This window comes from Monodelphis domestica, chromosome 4, assembly GCF_027887165.1.
Source record: "Monodelphis domestica isolate mMonDom1 chromosome 4, mMonDom1.pri, whole genome shotgun sequence".
NCBI classification, from domain to species: Eukaryota; Metazoa; Chordata; class Mammalia; order Didelphimorphia; family Didelphidae; genus Monodelphis; species Monodelphis domestica.
In genome coordinates this window covers 88085677-88109444 of record NC_077230.1, presented here as the reverse complement: position 1 = coordinate 88109444, position 23768 = coordinate 88085677, and the positions used below count along the sequence as shown (strand labels likewise).

At 39.5% G+C, this 23768-nt stretch overlaps 1 protein-coding gene across 1 annotated transcript in view; it reads right to left on the bottom strand.

Moving 5' to 3' along the window:
• The window catches only part of PDIA5 (protein disulfide isomerase family A member 5), a 186214-nt gene extending 162686 nt beyond the window's left edge, over window positions 1-23528 (bottom strand). The window contains exon 1 of the mRNA XM_007493796.3: window positions 23298-23528. Within this exon, the coding sequence (XP_007493858.1) occupies window positions 23298-23351 (54 nt within the window). The 5' untranslated portion in view covers window positions 23352-23528. The remainder of the gene's footprint in view (window positions 1-23297) is intronic.
• Between the last annotated feature and the right edge of the window lie 240 nt (window positions 23529-23768).

The window sequence follows — 23768 nt, the reverse complement described above, 5'->3', positions numbered from 1 at the left end:
ACACAGAGTAAAGTGAGCACAGCCAGGAGAATAATATAGTTCGTGAATACCACACAGCAAAGAGAAACAATTCAGATCAATGTTATATCCAAATATGATTCCAAAGGAATAGTGATGAAATATAAATATATTACTAAAGGTGAATAATGAAAACTATTTTGGGATATGGCCTATTGTGGATTTTGTTTGATTATATTTATTACAAAGGAGATAAAAAAAATTTTTTTGGTGAGGGGGAGAATTGGGATAGTAATAAAAGTGATACCAGAGTAGTACCAGATTTTAAACTGTATTATTAAGCAGTAATTATCAAAACCTACCTGGTAATGGCTAAGAAATAGAAAAGTAGAAAAGAGACATAACAAATAGTAGTAAAAGATTACAATAACCTGGATATTTGACAAAAATATAGATCCAGGTTACTGGCAATAGAAATCTCTATTGGGGTGGAGGTGGGGGGTGGGTACAGCTAGATGGCTCAGTGGATTGAGAGCCAGGTCTAGAGATGGGAGGGCCCCAGGTTCAAATCTGGTCCCAGATACTGCCTAGCTTTCTAACCCTGGGCAAGTCACTTAACCCCCATTGCCAATGGCTAGCCCTTACCCCTCTTCTGCCTTGGAATTAGTACACAGTGTTGATTCTAAGACAGAAGGTAAGTGTTTAAAAAAAGAAAAGAAAAGAAAAAGAGGAAGAAATCACTACTTGGGGAAAACTGTTGGAACAAATGAAAAGTAGTTGGCCAAAACTAGGTATAAACCAGTATCTTACACCGTTCACTAAGATAAGATGAAATGGAAAGTATTTTAAGATATAAAATGGATAATTCTAAGTAAATTAAACTGAAAAGTTTTTTAATGAATAAACAAATGTTGCAAAAATTTAGAAGGAAAACAGAAAATTGGAGGGAAATTTTCATAGATAGCCTTTCAGATAGGGGTTTCATATTGAAAATATATAGAGAACTTTGTCAAATTTATGGAAATAAGAACCTTTTCCTAATTGATAAATGGACAAAAGATATGAAGAGACAACTTCTGGATGAAGAAAACAAAGCCATATATAGGTACAGGAAAAAATGCTCTAAATCACTACTGATTAAGGAAAGGCAAACCAAAACAATTCTGAGATATCATCTTATACCCTTCAGATTGGCTAAAATGACCAAAGGCCAAATGACAAATGTTGGAGGGGATGTGGAAAAATAAGGACACTAATACACTATTGGCAGAACTGTAAACTGATTCAACCACTTTGGAGGGCAAATTGGAATTATGGCCAGACAGCTATAAAACTGTGTATGTCTTTAAGACTCAGCAATTATGTTTTCAAAAGAAATAAGGGAAAAAGGAAAATAACCTATATGTTCCAAAATATTTATAGCACTTGTCTTTGGGGTGACAAAAAAAAGCTGGAAAACAAAAGGATGCATATCAACTGTGGAATGGCTAAACTAATTGTAGTATATGATTGTGCTGGGATACTACTGCGCCATAAGAAACTATGAACAGATTTATTTTTTTTTAAACTTGGATATTACTATATGAGATAATGAAGAGTGAAATGAGTAGAACCAAGAGAACATGATATGCAGCTACAGATGTACTATTTGAAGAATAACTTGTGAATGCTTACCTACAAAAAATTAATTGAGATATGGAAACATGAAAGACATCATCTATATATTTTGCCACTTAGGAAGGAAGGAAGGAAGGAAGGAAGGAAGGAAAGAAGGAAGGAAGGAAGGAAGGAAGGAAGGAAGGAAGGAAGGAAGGAAGGAAGGAAGGAAGGAAGGAAGGAAGGAAGGAAGGAAGGAAGGAAGGAAGGAAGGAAGGAAGGAAGGAAGGAAGGAAGGAAGGAAGGAATAGAGGGAGGGAGGGAGGGAGGGAGGGATGCCAAAAAAGAAAAGATCATTAAGAAATTCTCTTTTTAAATGATCATTTAAAAAAGAAAATTCAAAGGAAGCCAAAGAAAAGGACAGATTGAGAGGTAATATGTACAATTTATTATATGCTATTTTTTAAAAACCAACAACCAAGATAGAAATTAGTAATTTCAAATACAATTATCTTTTTCAGTTCTTTGTATATGAAAATGTACTTAATGATTGGTGTTTGCCAACTTCAAAATTACAAAAATATATATTTTTAAAAGAACAATTAACAATTTCAAATAACTAAGAAGTAGGATAAGAAATTGTTATTAAATTTCTCAAAGATAATTGTTAACTTTTTTCAGTTTGGTAATATTTTGTTTTTCCCTCAATCACATTTAAAAATGAATTTTAACATTTAGTTTCAAATTGGTAACTTTTAAGAGAATTTCAGTAAAGATAGGTTGGAATCAGATCAGAGAGAGTTGAGAAAGGAATTGAAGAAAGTGTACTTTCTACATCAGTACTAAGAAACTTGGTCATGAAAAGGAGAAAGCACAATTGGATGAGAGACAGATAAAAGCTAAGTAAAAGTCAAGCAAGGGTTGTTTTTTTAAAAAGTGAGCATATATGAAGGTTGAGAAAGGGAAATAAGCCAGTAAAGCAGAAGAAAGTGAGGATGTTGGAGAGGAAAGAGAGTGAAAACTTTTGGAGAAGTAGTGGAAATCCAGATAATGAATGGAGTGGTCAGGTTTTCCCTGACCAGTAATCTTCTGACCATAAATGGAAAGAGAAGTCCATGATTCTAAGCTTCAAGTAAATCCTCAAATATACAGTAACAAAGAATCTAATTTAATTTCCTCTCCTTTAACTAAAGCCATTAGGGTGACATTCTTTTTTTCTCTCCAAAGCATTATTTTTTGATAGCTTTTTAAACACTTTCCTTTCCCTAAAATGCAACTATAGTATCCCTGGTCATATATTATACTATTCCTACAGGTATCAGAAGCTACAATCCATTTATTTTTAGAATATTTGCCAAGACTAACAATAATGCTGTGAATGATGTGACTGACTCCTGAAGAGAAGGACAGTATTTTTAAAAGTTCTTCCAAAGTTAGCCAATATTGTTCTTACTGTTTGGCAGCCTTTGGATTTCATGTCAATTGTCTTTTGGAGATAGAAAGGGGGTGGGGGGTGGGGGATCCTCTTTGTTCACCATTCACTCCTTCTGACCTTCTCTAATAATTGCTTTCTTTCTACTCACCAGCCTTCTGCTTTAAGGGTATTTACATTCAGGCCTGAGCTGCCCAATCACTGGGCTGAGACCCATAAAACACTCCACTGGAGGTACATACTGCTAGGGAGGACAGTTTTTCTCCTGTTCTACCTATGATTAATATTACCCCCAGAACAAGACAAATGTTTTCATCACAGCCAGAGTGCCAGATCATGGAGGATAACATCATCAAAGCACAGGACACCACTCCACAACTGCCCATTAGAATTCTGACATGAGGACTAGCCCAAAGGCTATAAATGATAGAAAAGCAGAGCTACCTCTAAAATGAAAGTGCAATGTTCATAGCAATTGTTGTTCTTCATAATCAACCCAAGTTCTTCCCTGTCAGTGTCCCATTTCCAAAAGCTTTAGGTATAACTCCACCCTGAAGTTCCAAGGATCCTTCAAATCTAACAACTCCAAAAGAAGAACTCCTCTTCCCTCTAAAATCTGCTCCATCTCCTAATTCTCATTCCTCTTGATTACATCACCATATTCTCAGTCACTCAGTCTTGAAACCTGAGTTATGCTGGACTCTTCTCTGGCATTTGCCCACTAACCAGCTTCCAAGTCTTGTCAATTTCTTACATCCATCACTTCTCCTTTCTGCTCCCAGTGCTATCAGGTTCACCTCAACTACAAACACCTCCATGAAGTCTTCTCTAATGGGCTCAAACAAAAGTGTACCTTACTGGACTCCTTGAATCTCTCCTGACTCTGACTTCTTTCTATTTCATCAGTGGCAGCCTGGCATTCCAGTTAAGAGAGCTCTAACACATGCTATTTTTGTGACCCCAGACAAGTCATTTAACATTTCACTTCTGTAAGCAACTCTCCAAGATTGTAGGTTACAGAGGTGACAACTTAAATGAGTAGAGGGAATTTCCCCAATTGTGAGTTTCCTAAACCAATGAAACCACAGACCCCTATTCTTATTCCTACAGTAACAAACTTGTATCATATGTAATCTGTGCATATGTACACACGTGAGGAAAAGGGACACAAGAGAGACAATAATAGCTCACAGGATAGTGGATCCAGGGAGGTGTTTTTAAAGGATGGTATATGATGGTAAGGGAATACTATTGTACTATAAGAAATGTTGCAAAGGATAATCTCAGAAAGAGCTGGAAGGACCTATATGAACTGATGTGGAATGAAATAAACAGAACCAGGAAAATATTGTACATAATAACAGCAATATTGTGGAATGAACAACTGTGAGAAACTTAGCTATTATCAGCAATAAAATGATCCAGGGCATTTCTGAGGAACTTAGGACAAAGAATGCTATCCATCTCTAGAGAAAGAGCTATGGGAATGGAAACACAGAAGAAAAACATTTGCTTGATCACATGGTTTGATGGGGATATGATTGGGGATATAGGCTCTAAATGATCACTTTGTTACAAATATTAATAATATGGAAATGGATTTTGATCATGTAACATGTAAAACCCTGTGGAGTTAAAAAAAAAAACAAAAAACAGTGGAGCTACTCATTGGCTACATGATGGGGAAGAAGGAAGGTAGGGAAAGAACCTGAATCATGTAACCATGGAAAAATATTCTAAATTAATCAAATAAATTAAAATTTAAAATTTAACAAACATTAGAAAGAAAATGAGGACTAAAATAGAAAATTAACCATAGTAATTGATGAAAATGTTCAGGCAAGGAAATATCCCCCCTTAACCCATTCTCACTTATTTCTCTTTACTCTTCCCACCAATACTCCTCTCTCTTCCTCTCCCTCTTTTTTTGAAGATAAAAAAGAATCATGTACACTCACAGACCAAACATACTAACATTTATAGTTTTTTAAATCAACCCGGGAGAAAGATGTATGTTGTGTGAGTCCTCCATTCCCAGTCAGCCAGGCTCTCATACCCTCTATTAAGTGTTCCAAGCAATTTGTCATTATGGATTTGCTCCTCAATTCACATCAGCTAAATCAGAGATACTGAATTATGTAAGAGAAGCCTGCTAAAGAAGGATGGATGTTGTGAAGGCCTAAAAGTGAAATGGTTAGGAAACTGGGTGGGGGAGGGAAAGTATTTTGGTCTTTACTCTTACCAGGAAGAACAAACACAACATATGTATGTTTTGGAGATTAGGAGCTGAGAAGAAACTTTATTGTGCTGTGTTTGACCCATATTTTGCTTGATAGTTTTAAAATGTAAAAAAGCTTAAGAGTTGGCTTCTGTTAGAAGTATGGCAGAGAGTATTTCTTTGCTTGGCTTCCAAAGACTGAGACCACATTACCCTTCTCCCCTTATCTCATAACCTTCTTGTGCTATATACACTTTAAACACACCAGCCTGACTAAACTGCTTGTTACCAGGGCATGTGCCAAACCTGCACCTTTGCTCAGTCTTTTCTATATGCAATACCTTTCTCTCACAACCTGCTAAGTTCCTAAATTAAAGCCCAATTTAAATATCACCTACTCCAAAAGGTCTTCATGGAGTCTTACTGCCCCTCACACCTGACCCAGAACTGTGTTTTGTGACATTCTAAATACAATGTATTATATTATAGCTATCAATGTTAGTTTCTTATTCTTCTGTAATCTCCAAAACGTTGTATCTTCTCCACTTCCAGAGGTGTTTTATCCAAATATTTGCTGCACCTGAATCTACAAGCCATGAAATGTATGCTATTATTCCCTTTCCTTCCCTAACCACTATGATTGTGATTGTTGTTGCTGTTCAATTATTTCAGCCATGTCTGACTTTATAATTCCATTTGGGGTTTTGATAGCAACGATGCTGCACTGGTTTGCCATTTCTTTCTCCAATTCATTTTACAGATGAGAAAACTGAGGCAAACATGGTTAACTGACTTGCCTACAATCACACAGTTAGTAAATCTGAGGCCAGATTTGAATTCAGGTCTTTCTGGTTCCAGGCCTTGTGCTCTACTTGCTGAGCCACTCAGCTGCACTAGTGCCTATAATTAAAACTATGAAATTATATGACAAAACAGGGAAACTCCTCAGATAACCAAAAGTAGACACAGAAATAAAAAGCCTCTAAGTGAAATTTTCCAGCAACCTCAATCCCATCACTTGAACCCTAGGAGTCAGGAAGGCTCTTTCAGTTTTAATTATCTTCAGAATTGGAGGCAATATTGGAGATCATCTAGCTCAACTCTCTTCAAAAATCCCTTCTTGAATATTCTTTAAAGGCAGCTCTATGTCATAAAGGAGCTTGTTCCACTATGAATCAGCTAGCTGACTCTTTAAGGGTCTTTCTCATATGGTGCTAATTCCTGTAACTTCTACCCACTCATACAAATTCAGCCCTCTGGAGATAAGAAAGAATGAGTTACATCCTTCTTATTCATAACTAATTCTTCGAGAGTCTGAAAACCCTTACCATGTCTCCCTGGTTTTTTCTTCTACTGGCTAAACTACCCCTAGCTCCTTCAAGTAGAACTCATGACAATATGGTATACAGACCCTTAACCATCTTGTGTCATCTATCTCTGGAAGGCTCTAGGTTTTCAAAGGCCCTCCTAAAGAGAACCAAACACAAATTCTCCTTAGAAGAATAACATAGAAAGTGCTAAGGGGGGGACAGCTGGGTAGCTCAGTGGATTGAGAGCCAGTTCTAGAGACGGGAGGTCCTAAGCTCAAATCTGACCTCAGACACTTCCCAGCTGTGTGACCCTGGGCAAGTCACTTGACCCCCATTGCCCAGCCCTTGCTGCTCTTCTGCCTTGGAGCCAATACACAGTGTTGACTCCAAGACGGAAGGTACGGGTTTAAAAAAAAAAAAGTGCTAAGGGACAACCAACTTTTATGAAGAACTAGCAAGGTTTTAGTATCAATGTCTCCAATATCAGGATTTGTCTTAAACTCACTGACCAAAAAGAAGAGTAAGACTTTTGGTAAGCACTGACCTTGTTGGGGTAAAGGATCCATATGGTACAGCTCATCTGGAATGTGTGAATGACTGACTTCTCAGGAATAAGTAAAAGCTAGGAGTCATTAAATTCTGGCCCATTCAAAACCATGAGTAGAATATGATAAACAGCTAAGCATGGCACAGGATACCACAGTTCCAACTGTTGGGACAGTAATGGAAACCCAGTCCTCTGACAGGAGAAAATGTCAGAACCTATCAACAATTATTACATTCTTTCTAACAGTCTACCTGTATACTTGGGACAATCACAACCTGATCAGTGATCTCCTCTTCTCCTGTTTTCCCCTCCATAGAATCATTTCCCATTTCCCTACTACAAAGTATTGTCTGTCATGCATCTGACACTTAAATATTATTCCTAACCTAAGCTCCTAAAGGGCAGGGTTGGGTTTTGTATTTTAAAGAAATGATTCTTTATTATCCCCCATTAATTCAATAATTTTAAGAGGAAGAAAGGGTCTTTTCTGGTCTAGAGATCAGTGAGTTTTACCCATGCAAGGAACTCCTGGTGCAGAAACTTCCTCCACTGACAGTTTGGCAACTTGTCTGTCCCTCACTCACAGTTTTAAGACAGCTGCATAGAGCATTGAGAAGTCAAGTCATTTTGATCATGGTCAAAGAGCTAATATGTATCAGAAGAAGGATATAACCATGGCTTCCTGACTTCAAGGCTAACCTGCTATCTGTTATGACATGTTGCCTCCCCACAAAGCAATTATATTTTACATAGAGTGGGTGTTGAAATATTTGGCTACTTAATTTTGATGGAGAATAAAGGTTGGAAAAGTTGTTTGGGAATATGGTTATTCCACCCGCCTTTCAAAATGAATTGTAACATAACCAACCCCCTCACTTTATGTTATAAAATATCCCTATCCTCACTTAAAATGACTATAAACTATGAGGCTAACTACAGTACTAACAATGAAAGCAGCAATGTACCTATTAAACTATAAATATGGAATTATTTTAAGTATTCCATGTAAGCTGCCTGTAACATGAATATTAAGAATCCCTAAAAGATGCTATTGGAGAAGAAATGACAAGAAGGGAATCCTCAATTGGGTTGGGTAGCGTTTTCAAAACTGATGGGTTCTTAAGAAAGTCAAATGTTATTTCTCTCCTCTCAGTAGATAAGTAAGGGCTTATGGATATGGAATGCAGTAAGCACATGGCATTTCTGTGGCCTTGCTAAAGTGTTTTTCTTTATTATAGAGGAAGGGTTCAATGGAGAAGGAGGAGAGAGGAAGAGATTTAGGAATAAAGAAAGAGGATAAGTAGAAATGGTTGGTGTAAAAACAGGAAGCAACAATAAAAACCTTTTTAAAAAATTAAAGTGTTCAGTAAAACTCATAATCCAAGAAAGGAGCTATAGACCAAGGTGGCATGGAAAGCTGGATAAAATATTAAGAATAGTTCCGTTTTAAAAAAAGTGATCTGGAGACAGCCTGTTAATAGAGAAGCCAGATTTCTTGAGTCAGAGGAAGGAGATCAAGTTGTCCAGGGAAGTGGAGAAATGGGATATATTGACAGTTTCTACCAAAACAGGAAAGAACTTTGCTCCTCCACAAACTAAAAGGGGCTAGAAGGCCTTGGGGGGAGGGGAACAAGTCAACTGCCTCCAACCTATGATTGGATTTTAGTTTAGTATAAAAATTGTAGCCTACTCTCATTAACCAAGTGAGGCTTTTTTCCATTGACTAGCTGAAGACTCCCTGGTTTAATATTTTAAGATCATGCAAGTCAGGCAATAGAACCACATACCCTATATAAGCTGTACACCAATTTCCTTTTCAAAACAATAATTACTTGTGTGCTAAGATAGTATGTGACAATGGCAGTAAAACTCACATTCAAATATATGGTACTTTGCAGTTAACATTCATTACCTCATTTTGCAACAACTCTGTGAAGTCAATTATTACAAGTATTATCCTCAATGTTTTATTTTTGCTTTAAAAAATGAGAAAACTGACACTCAGAAAAGTTACACATGGCTATAAGAGTCAAAGGTCAATTTGTATTTCAGTCTTCCAGAATTCCAAGTCTAGTAATCTGCTATGCCATAACTTTCAGTATGATAGATCTTAAGGGATAGGGTGGGAAACAGGAATCTAAGGCTGGTGAGGAAAGCTCACAAGAATGAAAAGGTCTGGGGGGATTTTAAAAAAAACTCTATTGGGAAAAGAAGAGGTTCAAAGAAGGGTAAAGGATACAGCAGATGGGGCAATGACCACTGATGAAGAAAAGGCAGAGCTGTTCAATTCATATTTTTATTTTCTCTTCCAAAAGAAATGATCTGTTTACAAATTATGTATTATCTCTTTACATATTGCATCTCTTCTGCATACTATAAGTTTCTTGAGCGCAAGGTCTGGTTCTTGTTTTGTTTTTCTTTACTCAAATATCTAGCACAGTACTATGCAAATAACAAATATTTAATGTTTGTTGGCTTGTGGCATTCCACTAAAGATCTTCTAAGCTGACATCAAGCCATTGGGAAACTGAGAAAATTATTAATATCAAAGTGATACTTGACATAAGCAGGAAGAAACTAAGAGAAGATCTGGATGCTCTTGATATGCCTACAGTGCTGGGGGGTGGGGGGGGTGGGAAAATGTAATGGTTGAGCTTTTTAAAATAATCCTTTAAAGAGGTACTCTAGGTTTAGAAAAAGGCAGATATGAATTTCAAAAAAGGCAAAACAATGGAATGTGCCATTGTATAGGCCAGTGAGCTTGACTTCTATTCCTGGAAGAATTCTGGAATGCATTGTTAAAATGGTAGATATTGAATACCTAGAAAAAGAGGCCATGATCACAAAAAGCTAGCATGGTTTTATAAACAGATCATGACAAATCAACCTTATTTCTTTTTTTGACAAGTTTATTATTCTGGAAGATCAGGGAAATACTGTAGATTGTTTACCTAAACATTTAGCAAAACATTTGACAAAGTCAAAATTCATGCTATTCTTATGGTAAAGATGTTATGTTAAGATGAAGGTTGGCGGACAGTATTTAAATGAATTTGCAACTGTTTGAATGGCCATAACCAAAAAAATAGTCATTTGTGGTTTGGTGGCAGCTTAGATCTCTAGTAGAATGTCACAAACCAAAAAACATTAAATATTTGTCTGCAGAGTACTATGCTACCAGTCCTTGACCTAAAGAAGCCTACATTATACAAAAGAGATGAAATCTGTAAAGAGATAATAGATAGTCAGTTCTGCTATAAACTGTGTTTTAAAAAGAATTTATTCCAAAGTGATTGGTATATTTAAAAGCTATGAGGGGTTGGGGAGTGGAGTCAAGATGGCAGCTTAGAAGCAGCAGAAGCTGAATCCTCTGAGACTATCCTTCCATACCAATTGAAAAAAAAAATACTTCAAAAGAGACAGAAATCCAAACCTGACAAGATGAAGCCACAGGACTCTCCAACTGGAAAACAATTTGAAATGTATGCAGAGAAAGTTGAATTCTAGTGTATAAGGAAAAGAGCCAACACCCCTCCCCTGGCTGCTGCACTGAGACCTGTGGTAGGAGTTGGGTGGACTGTGTGATTCCAGGATGAAGGCTACAACCACCAGAGTACCTTGGTAAAAGCTATGGTGGGAAGAGGAGAGAGAAAAGATAATGCCCAGAGGGCACAGCTGAGAAAGTGGAGAGAGTCAAGATTAGAGTCCAGAAAAGAAAGAACAAATGGCTAGCTTGGGCACTTTCCTTAAAATAGAGGCTCTGGAAGGAATAATAAGCCAGATGACAGATGTGAAAACTGTCCTACAGTGATGATAAGACTTAGTTCTTAAGGATCCATGTTCGGAGTGAGGGTAAGACTTGGCTCTTAGGAATGCATGTTTGGCCCACAGTTGTTTAGTATTTTTATCAATGACTTGGATGAAGGTATAAATGGCCATACATAACCTTTTAATTTAATAACCATTTCACCTGTCCAAAAAGTACAGGGTTGAAATCTGCCTTTAACTAGTCTTTTTCTCTTTAAAAAACCTCTCCCCTTAATCTGATCCAATACAGTGACTTTTCTATATTCTCAATATTGCTGAAGTATATAAATGCTACTGGTGTTGACTTCAATATAAGGAAACAATTGGTCAGTAGTATTGCTGATCTGAGGAGCTTATGAAAACACATCTTCTGGATTTAGGACCATAATTCTGGTCCCTTTAACCAAAATTTAGGCTGCTAAGGCTATTAGTGGTTTGAAAATTTACTAAGTTTACCCATGTCAAGGCGGAAACTAGAGCTGATTCCTTGGATTCCTGACAAACTTGCAAATTCAGGCTGCCAGTACAAGTAAATTGGTCATATTACATGATATTCATCAAAACCAACAACGCATTAGGTACCAGTGAAGAGAAGAACAGCAGATGCATAAGACTGCTGAATCTGTCTTCTCCAATGACCTGAGAAAAAAAATCAACCTCTCACTCTTTCAATTAGTTATTCTCCCACTAAATGTAAAGTTGGTAGAGGACAACACTAGACAAGGCTCTTTCCAGTTACTAAGACTCCATCTCCATTCCAAATTACCAAGCCCAATACAATAACAACAACAATTATGTTTACTGGTATTATTTTTACTTCTAAACTTGAAAAAAATGCCAATGTGATTACCAGTAAAAGTTATAATGAACAACTTTGTTACCAGTTTCAAGTAAGGCATAGTCACATCTAACACCAAACTGGAAATCATGGGGCTTGGGTCTGAATGTTGGCTCTATTAGTAGCTGTGAGGCTTTCAGTGAATGCGTAAACCTTGCCAAGCCTCAGTTTCTTCACCTGGAAAATGAGGAAAAGATGACCTCCAAGATCCTTTCCAGCTCTAAAACCTGTGACCTTTACTATTTCTAAAACTCTTTTGGAGGAAAAATGAAAACAAAAGACTAAGCAGAAACAACAACTAAAGCTTTTTAATATTGGGAAATGTATAACCACTAATACATTAATTGCTATTTTAAACAACAGAGAAGTAGATATGGTCCAAGTAGGCTGTTTCCAAGTAAAAATAATGCTGCTAGTTTAAAGAATTTTGTTTGTTTGTTTTGTTTGTTTGTCAATATTAATATGCTCAATATAAGGCTTTAAGGTTGACAAAGACTTTTCCTCATAACAATTACATGAAGTAGGAATTAAAAATTGAAAATATTAACCTCATTTGACAAGATAAGGAAACTGAGGTTCAGGGAGATTAAGTGACTGGACCATGGTGTGAAGAGTGAATCAAACTTTCTTTGTCTATCAATCAGCAATTTTTAAATTAATCAATCAAAAACTTAAACACCCCAACTTAACCCTAAGTAAGGGAGTTCCCAAGTCACTTAACTAAAGTGACAACTCCAGAAGCCACAGACCACCCCCTGGGCAGTGCTAAGCAAATTGAAAGACTGTAATTGGTTCCCATAAAATGGAGGAAGGGACAAGAAGGGATGTGGAAAAAGGGCTATTAGAAGTCCATAACTTCCTGTTGAGAAAACTTCCCGGCTGGTGACTTGTCTCTTGGAGGTGGCTTTGGACTTGGACTTTGGCTTCAACTTGGGACCTTGGATCTTGAACTGCTTCTTGGAAAACTGCTCCTAGATCTTCTCCTTTGGACTTCAATGTTGGTGGGTTGGGTGAGTGAGTAGCTGAAGACACCACCAGCCATGGGGAAGCCCCTGTGGGGCTGAGCCTCACTTCACTAGTGAAGGGCTAGTACACTTGTTAAAACCTAGTTTAGCTACCTTTTTCCATTTTCACTCTTTCTACCTCTTTGTAAATAAAGCTACTAAAGTCATCCTTGAATTGTTATATAATATCTTTAAATTGGCAACCACAATATTACTTTAGAATTCTCATATTTAGTCAAACCCCTACATTTACTTTCTAACAATGGTTAACACTGCTCTTTAAAGTCAGACCCTGGATTTAAACACAGATCTCACTACATCCATCCCTTTTCCACTATGCCATGCTGCTTAAACAACAACCAGATTTTCAATACCCTTATTCCCCTGCCCTTCCCCCCAACTCCATATACTCTTGGATCTACACTTATAGATGAGGTAAGTATCTAAAAAACCATTCTAGTTATGATTAATGGTGTTAGACTTTATGGCCTATGTACATGTATCAATATGGCTGCCTAAGTACCTTCAAAGAAAGGTAGAAAAGCAGACAAGTGAACATATGTATTCCTGAACAAGATATAATTAGGTAACCCAAGTGATGAGGCTGTTCTTATTTCTACATTTGAGTCCTACATGACCTCAGCTATGGGATGGCTGTCTAGTCTGAAGCAGCCCAGACTATATCAGTACCTTTTTAAACTACTGAACCTTAAACAAAGATATTCATTAATATTTCCCATCTTGAAGATAAGAGAAATTGCCTGTGCCAAAGGGAGAATATTATTCCCCTGGGCAAAATAATTTCAACTCCCTGTACTCTGGCAGGTTGTAAATGAGCTGGCACCTCTCTGGAATCAGACAGAGATGCCATCACAACCAGCTCAATAAAGACATCTGTTCCACATGCAGCTGGGATAAAGGAACTTGCTTAATTAGTGAACTCTAAGGACTTCACAGGGAAGGGGAAACTATGGGTAAAAATGTACAGACAAAAAGGCATCTTGCTTTCATGCCCCAACCTCTCCAATCTTATGCTTAGCCTGAATTTGTATACCCTTTCCAATTTCAAACATTCTGAAGTGGTTGGGGAATGATATGAGAGAAAGTTCTGTTGAAAGTGTAGCCAGAGTAATACATCAGAAAGAAGAAAAAGCTGGCCAGAGAAGGATGACACAGGTGAAAAGGATTAAATCACTGAATGCCCAGCTGGTTGGCTTCTCCACAGAGAGAAATGGGCTTCTGCCCCTGCTCCCTGTTCTAATCTAGAAGAGAACTGAAAAAGTAAAGTTTCCATCCATGACAGGAAATAGTTTGTGTGGATTCTGTTTAAAGTTACCTGCCTGGTCAAACTTTAAAGTGGAAGTAAACAGAGATATCATTGTCCAAGTTCCCCCACCCCTCCCCTAATCCAATCAAGAGCAAATAGGCTCTTACTCCAACCAATTATTAACAACAAGGGAGAAAATGTTGGGCTTTATTAAGTAACCACTCCAGACTGGAGTCAAGGGCTACTATGTTTGTTTCTGTCCTAAAACATCCTGTCCCAACCCTCAATCAAATAAATTAGCACACCAGAAACTTAGGTCTCAAATTTTACCAACCTAAGAACATTGGAAACTATTTCTATTTCATTTAGTATTGTCCAATCCTATAGCATTCAGAAAACTCTGCCATGAAACAAAATGAGAGATGGTCATGAAGGCTATTCAGGAAAATCATTTGGAATTTTAGCCAAAAAGGATCACTGAATTACATATAATCTTTGACCTATTACCACTAAGAGGTATACTGCCCAGGGAGAAGAATGGCACAGGAAAAGGTTCCATAAACATGAAAACATTTAGAGCAGCCCTTTTTGTTATAACAAAGAACTAGAATTAAAATGAAGGTTCATCAACTGGGAAATGCATGGGCAAACTGTGGTATATGAACCCAATGAATATTGCTATGCTCTAAGAAATGACAATGATGAATAATTTAAAAAGACTTTTATGAATTGCAGAGTGAGGAAAATAATTTCTAGAATGACCACAATAATGTAAAGGAAAACAACAATAAAATAGCCTTCAGAATTGTGATCAAGTCAATGACCACTAATGACTTCAAAAGGCTATTAGTGAAACATGCATCTTACCTCTAGACAGTGAGGGAAGGAAGATTAGAGTTGTAACTAAAATTTAATTGTAACGATTAATAACCAGACAAGTTTCAGGATATAAAATAAATCCACAAATTAGAGACATGGAATAGGGCATACTGTTTCAGGCAGAAACAATATGGAGCTTTGTTTTGCTTGACTGAACTTATTTTTTATAAGATTGAGCTCTACTTTGGAAGGGTGAGTTAATGAGAAAGGACAACGATGTCTTTAAAAAGAGCATCAATACAACTTTTGAGAAAAGATAGTCATGGGGGGGTTAGGGGGGGCAGCTGGATAGCTCAGTAGATTGAGAACCAGGCCTAGAGACGGGAGGTCCGAGGTTCATATTTGGCCTCAAACACTTCCCAGATGTGTGACCCTGAGCAAATCACTTGACCGCCATTGCCTAGCCCTTACCATTCTTCTGCCTTGGAGCCAATACACAGTATTGACAGGAAGGGAGGAAGGGAGGAAGGGAGGAAGGAAGGAAGGAAGGAAGGAAGGAAGGAAGGAAGGAAGGAAGGAAGGAAGGAAGGAAGGAAGGAAGGAAGGAAGGAAGGGAGGGAGGGAGGGAGGGAGGGAGGGAGGGAGGGAGGGAGGGAGGGAGGAAGGAAGGAAGGAAGGAAGGAAGGAAGGAAGGAAGGAAGGAAGGAAGGAAGGAAGGAAGGAAGGAAGGAAGGAAGGAAGGAAGGAAGGAAGGGAGGAAGGAAGGAAGGAAGGAAGGAAGGAAGGAAGGAAGGAAGGAAGGAAGGAAGGAAGGAAGGGAGGGAGGGAGGGAGGGAGGAAGGGAGGAAGGGAGGGAGGGAGGGAGGGAGGGAGGGAGGAAGAGAAAAAAGATAGTCATGGAGCAAAACTGTAACCCCCTCTGCCAAATAAATGAACTGGAATGTGATGAGGAAGACCATTACAATGCCTACAATAGTCAGCTCTCTGCTTTCTCTTTGCAGATGCTGGCTCAAGACTCACACAACAAATGCCAGTGAACAAAGCCCTGGGCTAGGTGGTGAGGAAGGTACAAAGTTTAGCTACGAAATGGTCCCCACTCCCAAAACAGTCTAGTAAGAGGTTTAAGATGAAGATAAATATAATGTATAGTGTTACATAAATGTATATGAGAGACAAAACCAAGTGAGGGAGAGAGAGGGAGGGAAGTAGGGAGAAGGAAAAGGATAGGGAAAGAAGTCAGAATTTGAGTTGAGCTTTATAGGGAAGGAATTCAACAGCTATAAAAGGAAAGGGAGTGGGGGCAGCTGGGTGGCTCAGTGGACAGAGAGTCAGGCCTAGAGACAGGAGGTCCTGGATTCAAATATGGCCTTAGACACTTTCTAGCTGTGTGACCCTGGGCAAGTCACTTAACCCCCATTGCCTAGCCCTTACTGCTCTTCTGCTCTGGAACCAATACATAGGATTGATTCTAAGATCACCTTCTAAGATTACCTTCCGGTAAGGATTTAAAAAAAAAAAAGGAAAGGGAGGGAATTCTAGGCAAAAGGAACACAGGGACCAAGGGGTGCAGTAATGTGTTGGAGGGAGCCTTGGGAGTCTGCCAGAATACTCCAATTTGAATGTATCAGAAAGTGGGAAGGTGGGCAGGTTGAAGACTGTGGTCTACTCTGAATATAATGCCTAAAACTTTGAACATGATCTGATGGGCAAAAGAGAGCCAATAGCAGGAGGTCGTCCCCTATAGGTATAATAATCCCATTAACATAAGGACTCAGTAATGATAATAACTTGCATTTACATATAATATCTTTTAATAGATATCTTCATTTGAGTGGATAAGAATAACAGATTTAAAGCTGAGAAGGGGCCATCAAGTGTAACCCATTATTTTATAGATGAAGAAACTAGCATACAGAAAGGTTAAGTGGCTTGGCCACAGACACACTGCTCATGCCTGATGTGTGACTTTAACCTGCCAACTCAGATGCCAGTGATCCACCATGCCATGCCCATGCTGACTTGGAGATAAAGGACTGATTTAAGATGAACAGAATCTGAAGGGATAGGATCCATAATCTCCAATAGTAGGGCTCATTTCCCACATGGACCTCACTCTTTAGCCAAGAATAAAAGAGGTGCCAGGAGGCATTCCTCATTTGCTAGGGTAAGGGTCAGTATGACAAAGATAGATGTCTCAGGCAGTAATCAGACTTCTGAATCTCTGTCTCTCATTCAGAAATATTTATTTGGTGATATATATGGTTAAATATCATAGTCAAAATAGTTTGGGTATTACAGAATGGGACAGACTAGGCAGGAGATTGTAAAGTGTAGTCAGATATTCCAAAATCCAAGGAACATCATCAAGCATCTCTGAACTACATTAAAATTCTTTCCCTAGCTAGCATTGGACTCCCTATGTGCTTGCGTGACTCACAACCAAAGCATCAATTAATTCCTTCCCCTGACTGTTAATGGTTCCGTTACTTTCTGTCATCCAAACTTCAGACTCATATATGACTTCTACCTCTCTTTCCCCAATTGCCATTCGCTGAATGCTATTGGGTCTTCCTTTATAATGTTCCCATATCCATCTCTCCTTTCTATTCTCACTACCCCCACCCCAATAAAGGCATCCTTATCTTAAACCTGAATTATTTCAAAAGTCTCCTGAATAAGTAATTCAGATTTTTCTCATTCATTTCATTCATCTATCTAGCATTAACAATCCAGATTAATATTAAAATACTGCTTTCTTCACATCATTTCTTCAACAAATTCTCATTCTCACTGCTACAGAAAAAAAGGTTAAAATCTTTAGCTTGCCATTAAAGATCCTCTACAAACTCTCCTTAACCTAAAAGAGTATGATAATGGAAGAAGCTGCATACTTCTAATCTAATAGTGGGACTATTCCTGGGTGAATTGATTTTGGCTATTAATTTCAAACTCATTTCCATCAAACCTTTTATTAAAACAGTTATATTTTGTTATCTCTATATTTCATGTAGAATATCCTTGCAAAAAGAGAACAGTCAAGACATTTGGAGGAATGAAGGGAGAAGGATGATAAAGAAGGGACTCATGTAATCAAGTCCTGAATAATAAGGCAAGCAAGAAAAGAGGCAATGCAGAAGAGTGGAAAGGGTTCTGGACTTAAGTCAGAGGATCTGACTTCAATTCTTAGCTTAGACATAATGTAACCTTGGAAAAATCACTTATCCTCTCTGGGCCTCAGCTTCTTATTCTGTACAATGAGGACTTCAAATAGTCTATTCCACCTTTAAATCTGTGACCCTCAAAGGATATGAATAAGAAATTAGCAGACGAAAGAATCAAAGCATCAATAATCACATGAAAAAATGTTCTAAATCACTCAATTAGAGAAATGCAAATAAAAACAATGCTGAGCTACCACCTCACACCTATCAGACTGGCCAATATGATAGTAAAAGAAAGTGGTAAATGCTGGAGGGGATGTGGCAAAATTGAGACACTAATGTATTGCTGGTGGAGTTGTGAACTGACCAACCATTCTGGAGAACAATCGTTCTGGAACTATGTCCAAAGAGCTATAAAACTGTGCATACCCTTTGATCCAGTAATTCCACTAATGGGTCTGTGTCCCAAAGAAATAATTAAAAAAAAGAGAGAGGACCTTCTTGTACAAAAATATTTATAGCAGCTTTTTCTGTTGTGGCAAAGAATTGAAAATTGAGGGGATGTTCATCAATTGGGGAATGGCTGAACAGACTGTAGTACATGTTGGTGATGGAATACTATTGTGCTATAAGAAATGATAAGCAAGATGATTTCAGAAAAAGCTAGAAAGATCTGTGGGAACTAATGCAGAGAGAAATAAAAACTGGGAGAATATTGTACACAATAACAGCAATACTGAATAATGATTATCTAGGAAAAGTTGGCTACTCTCAGCAATGTAATGATCTGGGACAATCCTGAAAGACTTATGATCTTCAGAGAAAGAACTGTTGGAGTTGTCTTTCACATCAGTGTATTTTTGCTTTTATTTTGGGGTTTTGGTTATGTATGACTGCTCTTATGATAATGACCAAAAATGTGTTTTGCATGACAATTTAAAAAAAAGAACTGATACCGAACCAGAAGAATGATTTAATAGTGACAATGCTGTAAAGGCAAACAACTTCAAAAGTCATAGGAACTCTGATCAACAGAATGATAAATATGATTTTTTAAGCACTCATGATGAAAGATAGTACCCATCTCCTAATAAACAATGAACTAAAAAAAAATCTGTGACCCTGTATGTCCCATTATTATTCCATAAAAGTACTCTACTCTAGACATATTGATCAATTCATTTTTCCTCTCAGCAAACGATGCTCATTACAATTCCTTCTTATGTCCCTTTATTCACACCATTTTCCTTCCAAAGCACACTCTTCCTCCTTCATCTATCTGACTAAACTCTAATTATCAAGGCCTAGTTCAAGCAAAAGCCTTCTCCAAACATTCAGACCATAACTGATCCTTGTATTGAATTCAAAACTGCTCTGACTACATATCCAGTGTGGTAAATGGACAGAGCATTAAAAATGTATTTAGAGCAAGAAGATTCAAATCTGGACTCTCATTTACTACTTGCATAACCTTGAGCAAGCCACTTAAGCCTTCAAAATGAAAGGAACAGACTAAAAGTCCTCCACACTCCCTTCCTGATCTAAATCAAGCATCCCACATAATTGGTGCTAAATGCCTAGGGCAGCTAGGTAGCACAGGTAATAGAGTGCTGGGCTAGCAGTCAGGAAGACTCATCTTCCTGAATTCAAATCTGGCCTAAGACACTTACTAGCTGTGTGATCCTGGGCAAGTCATGTAATCCTTTTCACCTCAGGTTCCTCATCTGTAAAATGAGCTGGAGGAGGAAATGGCAAACCATTCCCGTATCTCTGCCAAGAAAATGCTCAACAACAACAAATCATTCATAAGCCATTCCCAACCTACTTACACAGTGGGTGTGTTCCAAAGGTTTGTTCTTCAGTCAGATGATCAGAACTTGAACATATTTTCCCATTAAAAAAAAAAAATTAGATGGTCAGATTTCTGATTCAGTCTCCAAAGCCTAGTTTAATTCACAGTTTTAGTCAAATTGTAAAAAATGTTGTTTGGGGAAATGAACTGGAACTCTATGATGCCAGGATCAAATTCCCCCCAAAGCAGGATACATGCCAGGAAGTGGGAAAAGGGGGGGGAGGGGAACTTCTGGGACAGAGGCTCCAACAATGACTTGGATAGGCATGGGTGAGGAAAGGAGATCCCTCCTGCTAGGGAGAAGGGGGAAGCAAGGAGGGGGAGATGCAGTGAAGGGAGTTGAGATAGGTTGGTTTGAAAAGTGAGAGACTACACCAACAAGTCAACTGGGGGAGGGGAAAGTATGGGGAAGTGGGAATAGTTCAGCTAGCAGGGTGGGGTGGGAGGGAAGGAAATGAATGGTACAACAGAGGGGCTGGCTCTGAATTCTGGGGAGAGAGGGACTTCTAAAACGATTAGCTAGGGGAGAGAGTGAAGGGGTAGAGAAAGAAGATGAGATCTAGAAAATGGGTAGAATCTGAGGGACCGTCTATACCAACTCCCTCATTTTACTTATAAAAAACTAGAGGCCTGGAGAGGTCAAATGATTAGCACCAAATTCACAAAGGATTGCAGCCTAAGTCCACTGACTCCAAATCCTGTACACTTTTTAACTATGCCACTGGTTAAGAGCTAGAGAAGAAATTTTGCGAGAACAAGTTAGGTTCCAGGGTTAACATTAGAGGTTCATAACAGGGTAGGGTTCCCCAAGGGGAAAAGACAAACAGTTAGGAGTGCCTAAGAGGAAGACATATTCCCAGAAGTGGAGAGAGAATTCATGCCACTAGATCGAATAACTATATTCACATCAAACACTTAAGTCAGAATCTTCCTATAAAGCCTTATGACATCTCCTGCATTGTCTTCTTAAAGAGGTATTTGACTTCATGTGTATAATCCCTGAGACTTGGGATATGAGGAATCATGTATCATACTTTTTGTATGCCTCACAGAATCTAACACAAAGATATGCTTAAATATTTGTTGAAAGAAATGAAGGAATTCAACGTACTCCCTAGGATCCCTCAGAACCTTATCAGATATATATGGTATATAAATGTACAGTGGTCCATCCCAGTTTCCCAGAATAGAAAAACACACCAACTTTCACCCTTGGCTGCTTGTTCCCCCTTAGGCCAGTCTTGGGGATAGTCAGGGTGGAAGTCTACTTTCAAGGTGTGATGTTTCTTCTTTCTCCATTTTAGAGATATACAAATATATATAAATAATGCCTCTCCCAGAGTCCTAAATTTTTTTTTTTCATGAGAAATTGTAGAAATTCACTTATAATTTTAAAGTGTGTTATTGGGGGGCAGCTGGGTGGCTCAGTGGATTGAAAGCCAGGCCCTGAGATGGGAAGTCCTGGGTTCTCTCAGATACTTCCTATCTGTGTGACCCTGGGCAAGTCCCTTAACCATTGCCCAGCCCTCATCACTCTTCAGCCTTGGAACCAATATACAGTGTTGATTCTAAGACAGAAGGTAAGGGTTTTAATTTTTTTTAAATGTGTTATTGTTGCCATTTTTAAAGTGGGGGGGGGGGGTAATTAATAGATTGAGCTACAACTCTACCAAAAGGCTTTTTAGTAACTGGTTTAGTAACAAGGTATCTTGGGATACCTCAGACTTTGAAGTTCTAATATTTATTTGTACTAAAAAAGAATGAAAGTGAGTAATGATCATCCCACAAGGAACGAAAACCCAAACCCTATCTTTCTTATGTATTCTCATAGTCCCTATTAGTCCACAAGCAAGAAAATGATTTTTAAAAAAACACTTTGCTTTCAAATGTGGGTGAAGGCAAGAGAGGAAATCTGTTCCTTCCCTCAGGAAGGATGGAAATCTTGGCAGGAACAATCAATCCTCATCCCTTCCGTCCACTGATAAATCACTGATTTTCTCCCAACCCCTAGTGAGTAATTCCAAGTATTTCCAAACTCTATAGGAGACCTAAACTGAAGTAAAGGTTCATATAATCTGCACAATCCCTGTCTTCCCAGGAATGTACTTGGGTGAGCACCTGCTTTCTAGATCCAGGACCCAGGTATGTTCAGGTGAAAAGAAAGACTAGTGAGTTCAGACAGGCTTTCTTTTACTTCTCACTGACAGAAAAGAACAAACTAAATCAAGGAAGCAATCTTAGTCATGCCTTCTGTCCCCTCATGTGAACATCCCACATGCCCACAGGTACCCCCTCCTGTGAAGCCATCCTTGATCTCTCCAGTTGTTATTGCTTTCTTCTTCCTCCTCCAAATTTCCTAAAGCACTCTGTCTAATCACTTACTTGATCCATTACTCCATACCTTTTATTTACTTATCTAAGTCTGCGCAAAATCCCTCCTAATAAAATGTTAAGTTTTTTGGGAACATGGACATTACCTTTCATATCATCAGAGCCTAGCACAGTGCCCTGTAAATAGTAGATGCTAGTCCCCCTTCCCTTCAGAATCATTTCTAAGCCACTTAGAAACAAGAGATCAATTCACAGAGCTTATCCTAGAAGTTTGGGGGAGTAATTGGGGAAATGGAAGAGCTCTAAGCTAAAGACACTTCAACGTTGTCCTTCCCCAATAACTAAACTGTTTCCCTCCACTTAAAAAATAAAAGATCAGAATTCTATTCATTCTCTTGCTATGAAGGCAGCCCTTGGGAGAAGGGGGAGGGGAAGGAGGGGGGGAGTGAGGCTGCAGGAAGGGGAAGAGGTCACCTCCCAGTCCCCAATTTGTTCAAGCACCCTATAGCTCTGGTCTCCATGGTCCTCTGAAGTGTGTCCCAGAGATGCTCTTGGGAAGTGAGGATGGGGGTGGAGGTGTCACACCCCTATACCAGCTCTGGGAGGGGTTCCACCCCTTATTACACAAACATGCCCACTTAATTCTGGCTAGGGTTGTGTGTCCAGCTTTGCTAACGATGGCCATGACCTGAAGGAAGGGGCAGCCCTATCCTCCAAGGGGCCTGGCCCGTGGGTGTGTGGGTCTGGGCAGAGAGGAAAGGGGACAGCGTGGCCACATGAAGCAAGAAATCTCAGGTACAGAAAACAAGAATCAAGTGTGACCTAAATTAAACTGCCTGTGGGATGACCGCCGCCCCCATCCCCACCTATGTCTCCCGTTCTCTTCAATGCACACACGCACAGGTGCAAAATTCAGAAATTCAGCACAAGGATGAGGGGTCTTCAGTATCCTCCCTTCACCCTCTTCTCAAACTTGAACTCACCGCAACCTGCGCAGCGCTCCTGGGCGTGCACGGGCGGCCCTGGGGCGGCCCGCGACGCAGCACTCCCGCTCCCGGTCAGACATGCCCCGCGCCCCGGGCACAGCCTGCAGCATGCCTGTCTGCCAGCCTGGCCGCCTACCTCCCCCGCCCGGCCCGGCCCCTGCCCAGCCTCACCAGCATCGCCACCAACAGCAGCCCGGAGCGACACCCACGGCCGGCTCGACCCATCGCCGCCGCCACAGCAGCAGCCGCCGCCGTTTGCTCTGCCAGCCTGCCAGGTGCCCGCCCGGCCCCGGACCCGGCTTCGGCTCCCGCTCCTCCAACGGCCGCGGCCGCTGCCCTCGGCCCCGCCCCCAGCGCCCTCGAAGTTCCCGGTGCCACGTCTGGAGAAGCATGCGCATTGAGCTGGGCAAGGCGATCCGGGCGCGTGGGGTGGGGAGGAGGAATGAGGCATGTTGGGAATTGTAGTTTTTCGGCGCGCAGTGCACAGGATCAGGGAAACCGAATACGTAACCACAGAGGTACGCAGCCGAGTACTGTCCCGGAGCTACGGAGCCCTAAATTTGTGGGGCTAGGTTAAGTAGAACTCCCAAGTGTCTACTATCCTCCTTCTTCAAATTGGTCTTGCGGTTCCTAGAGGGAGTG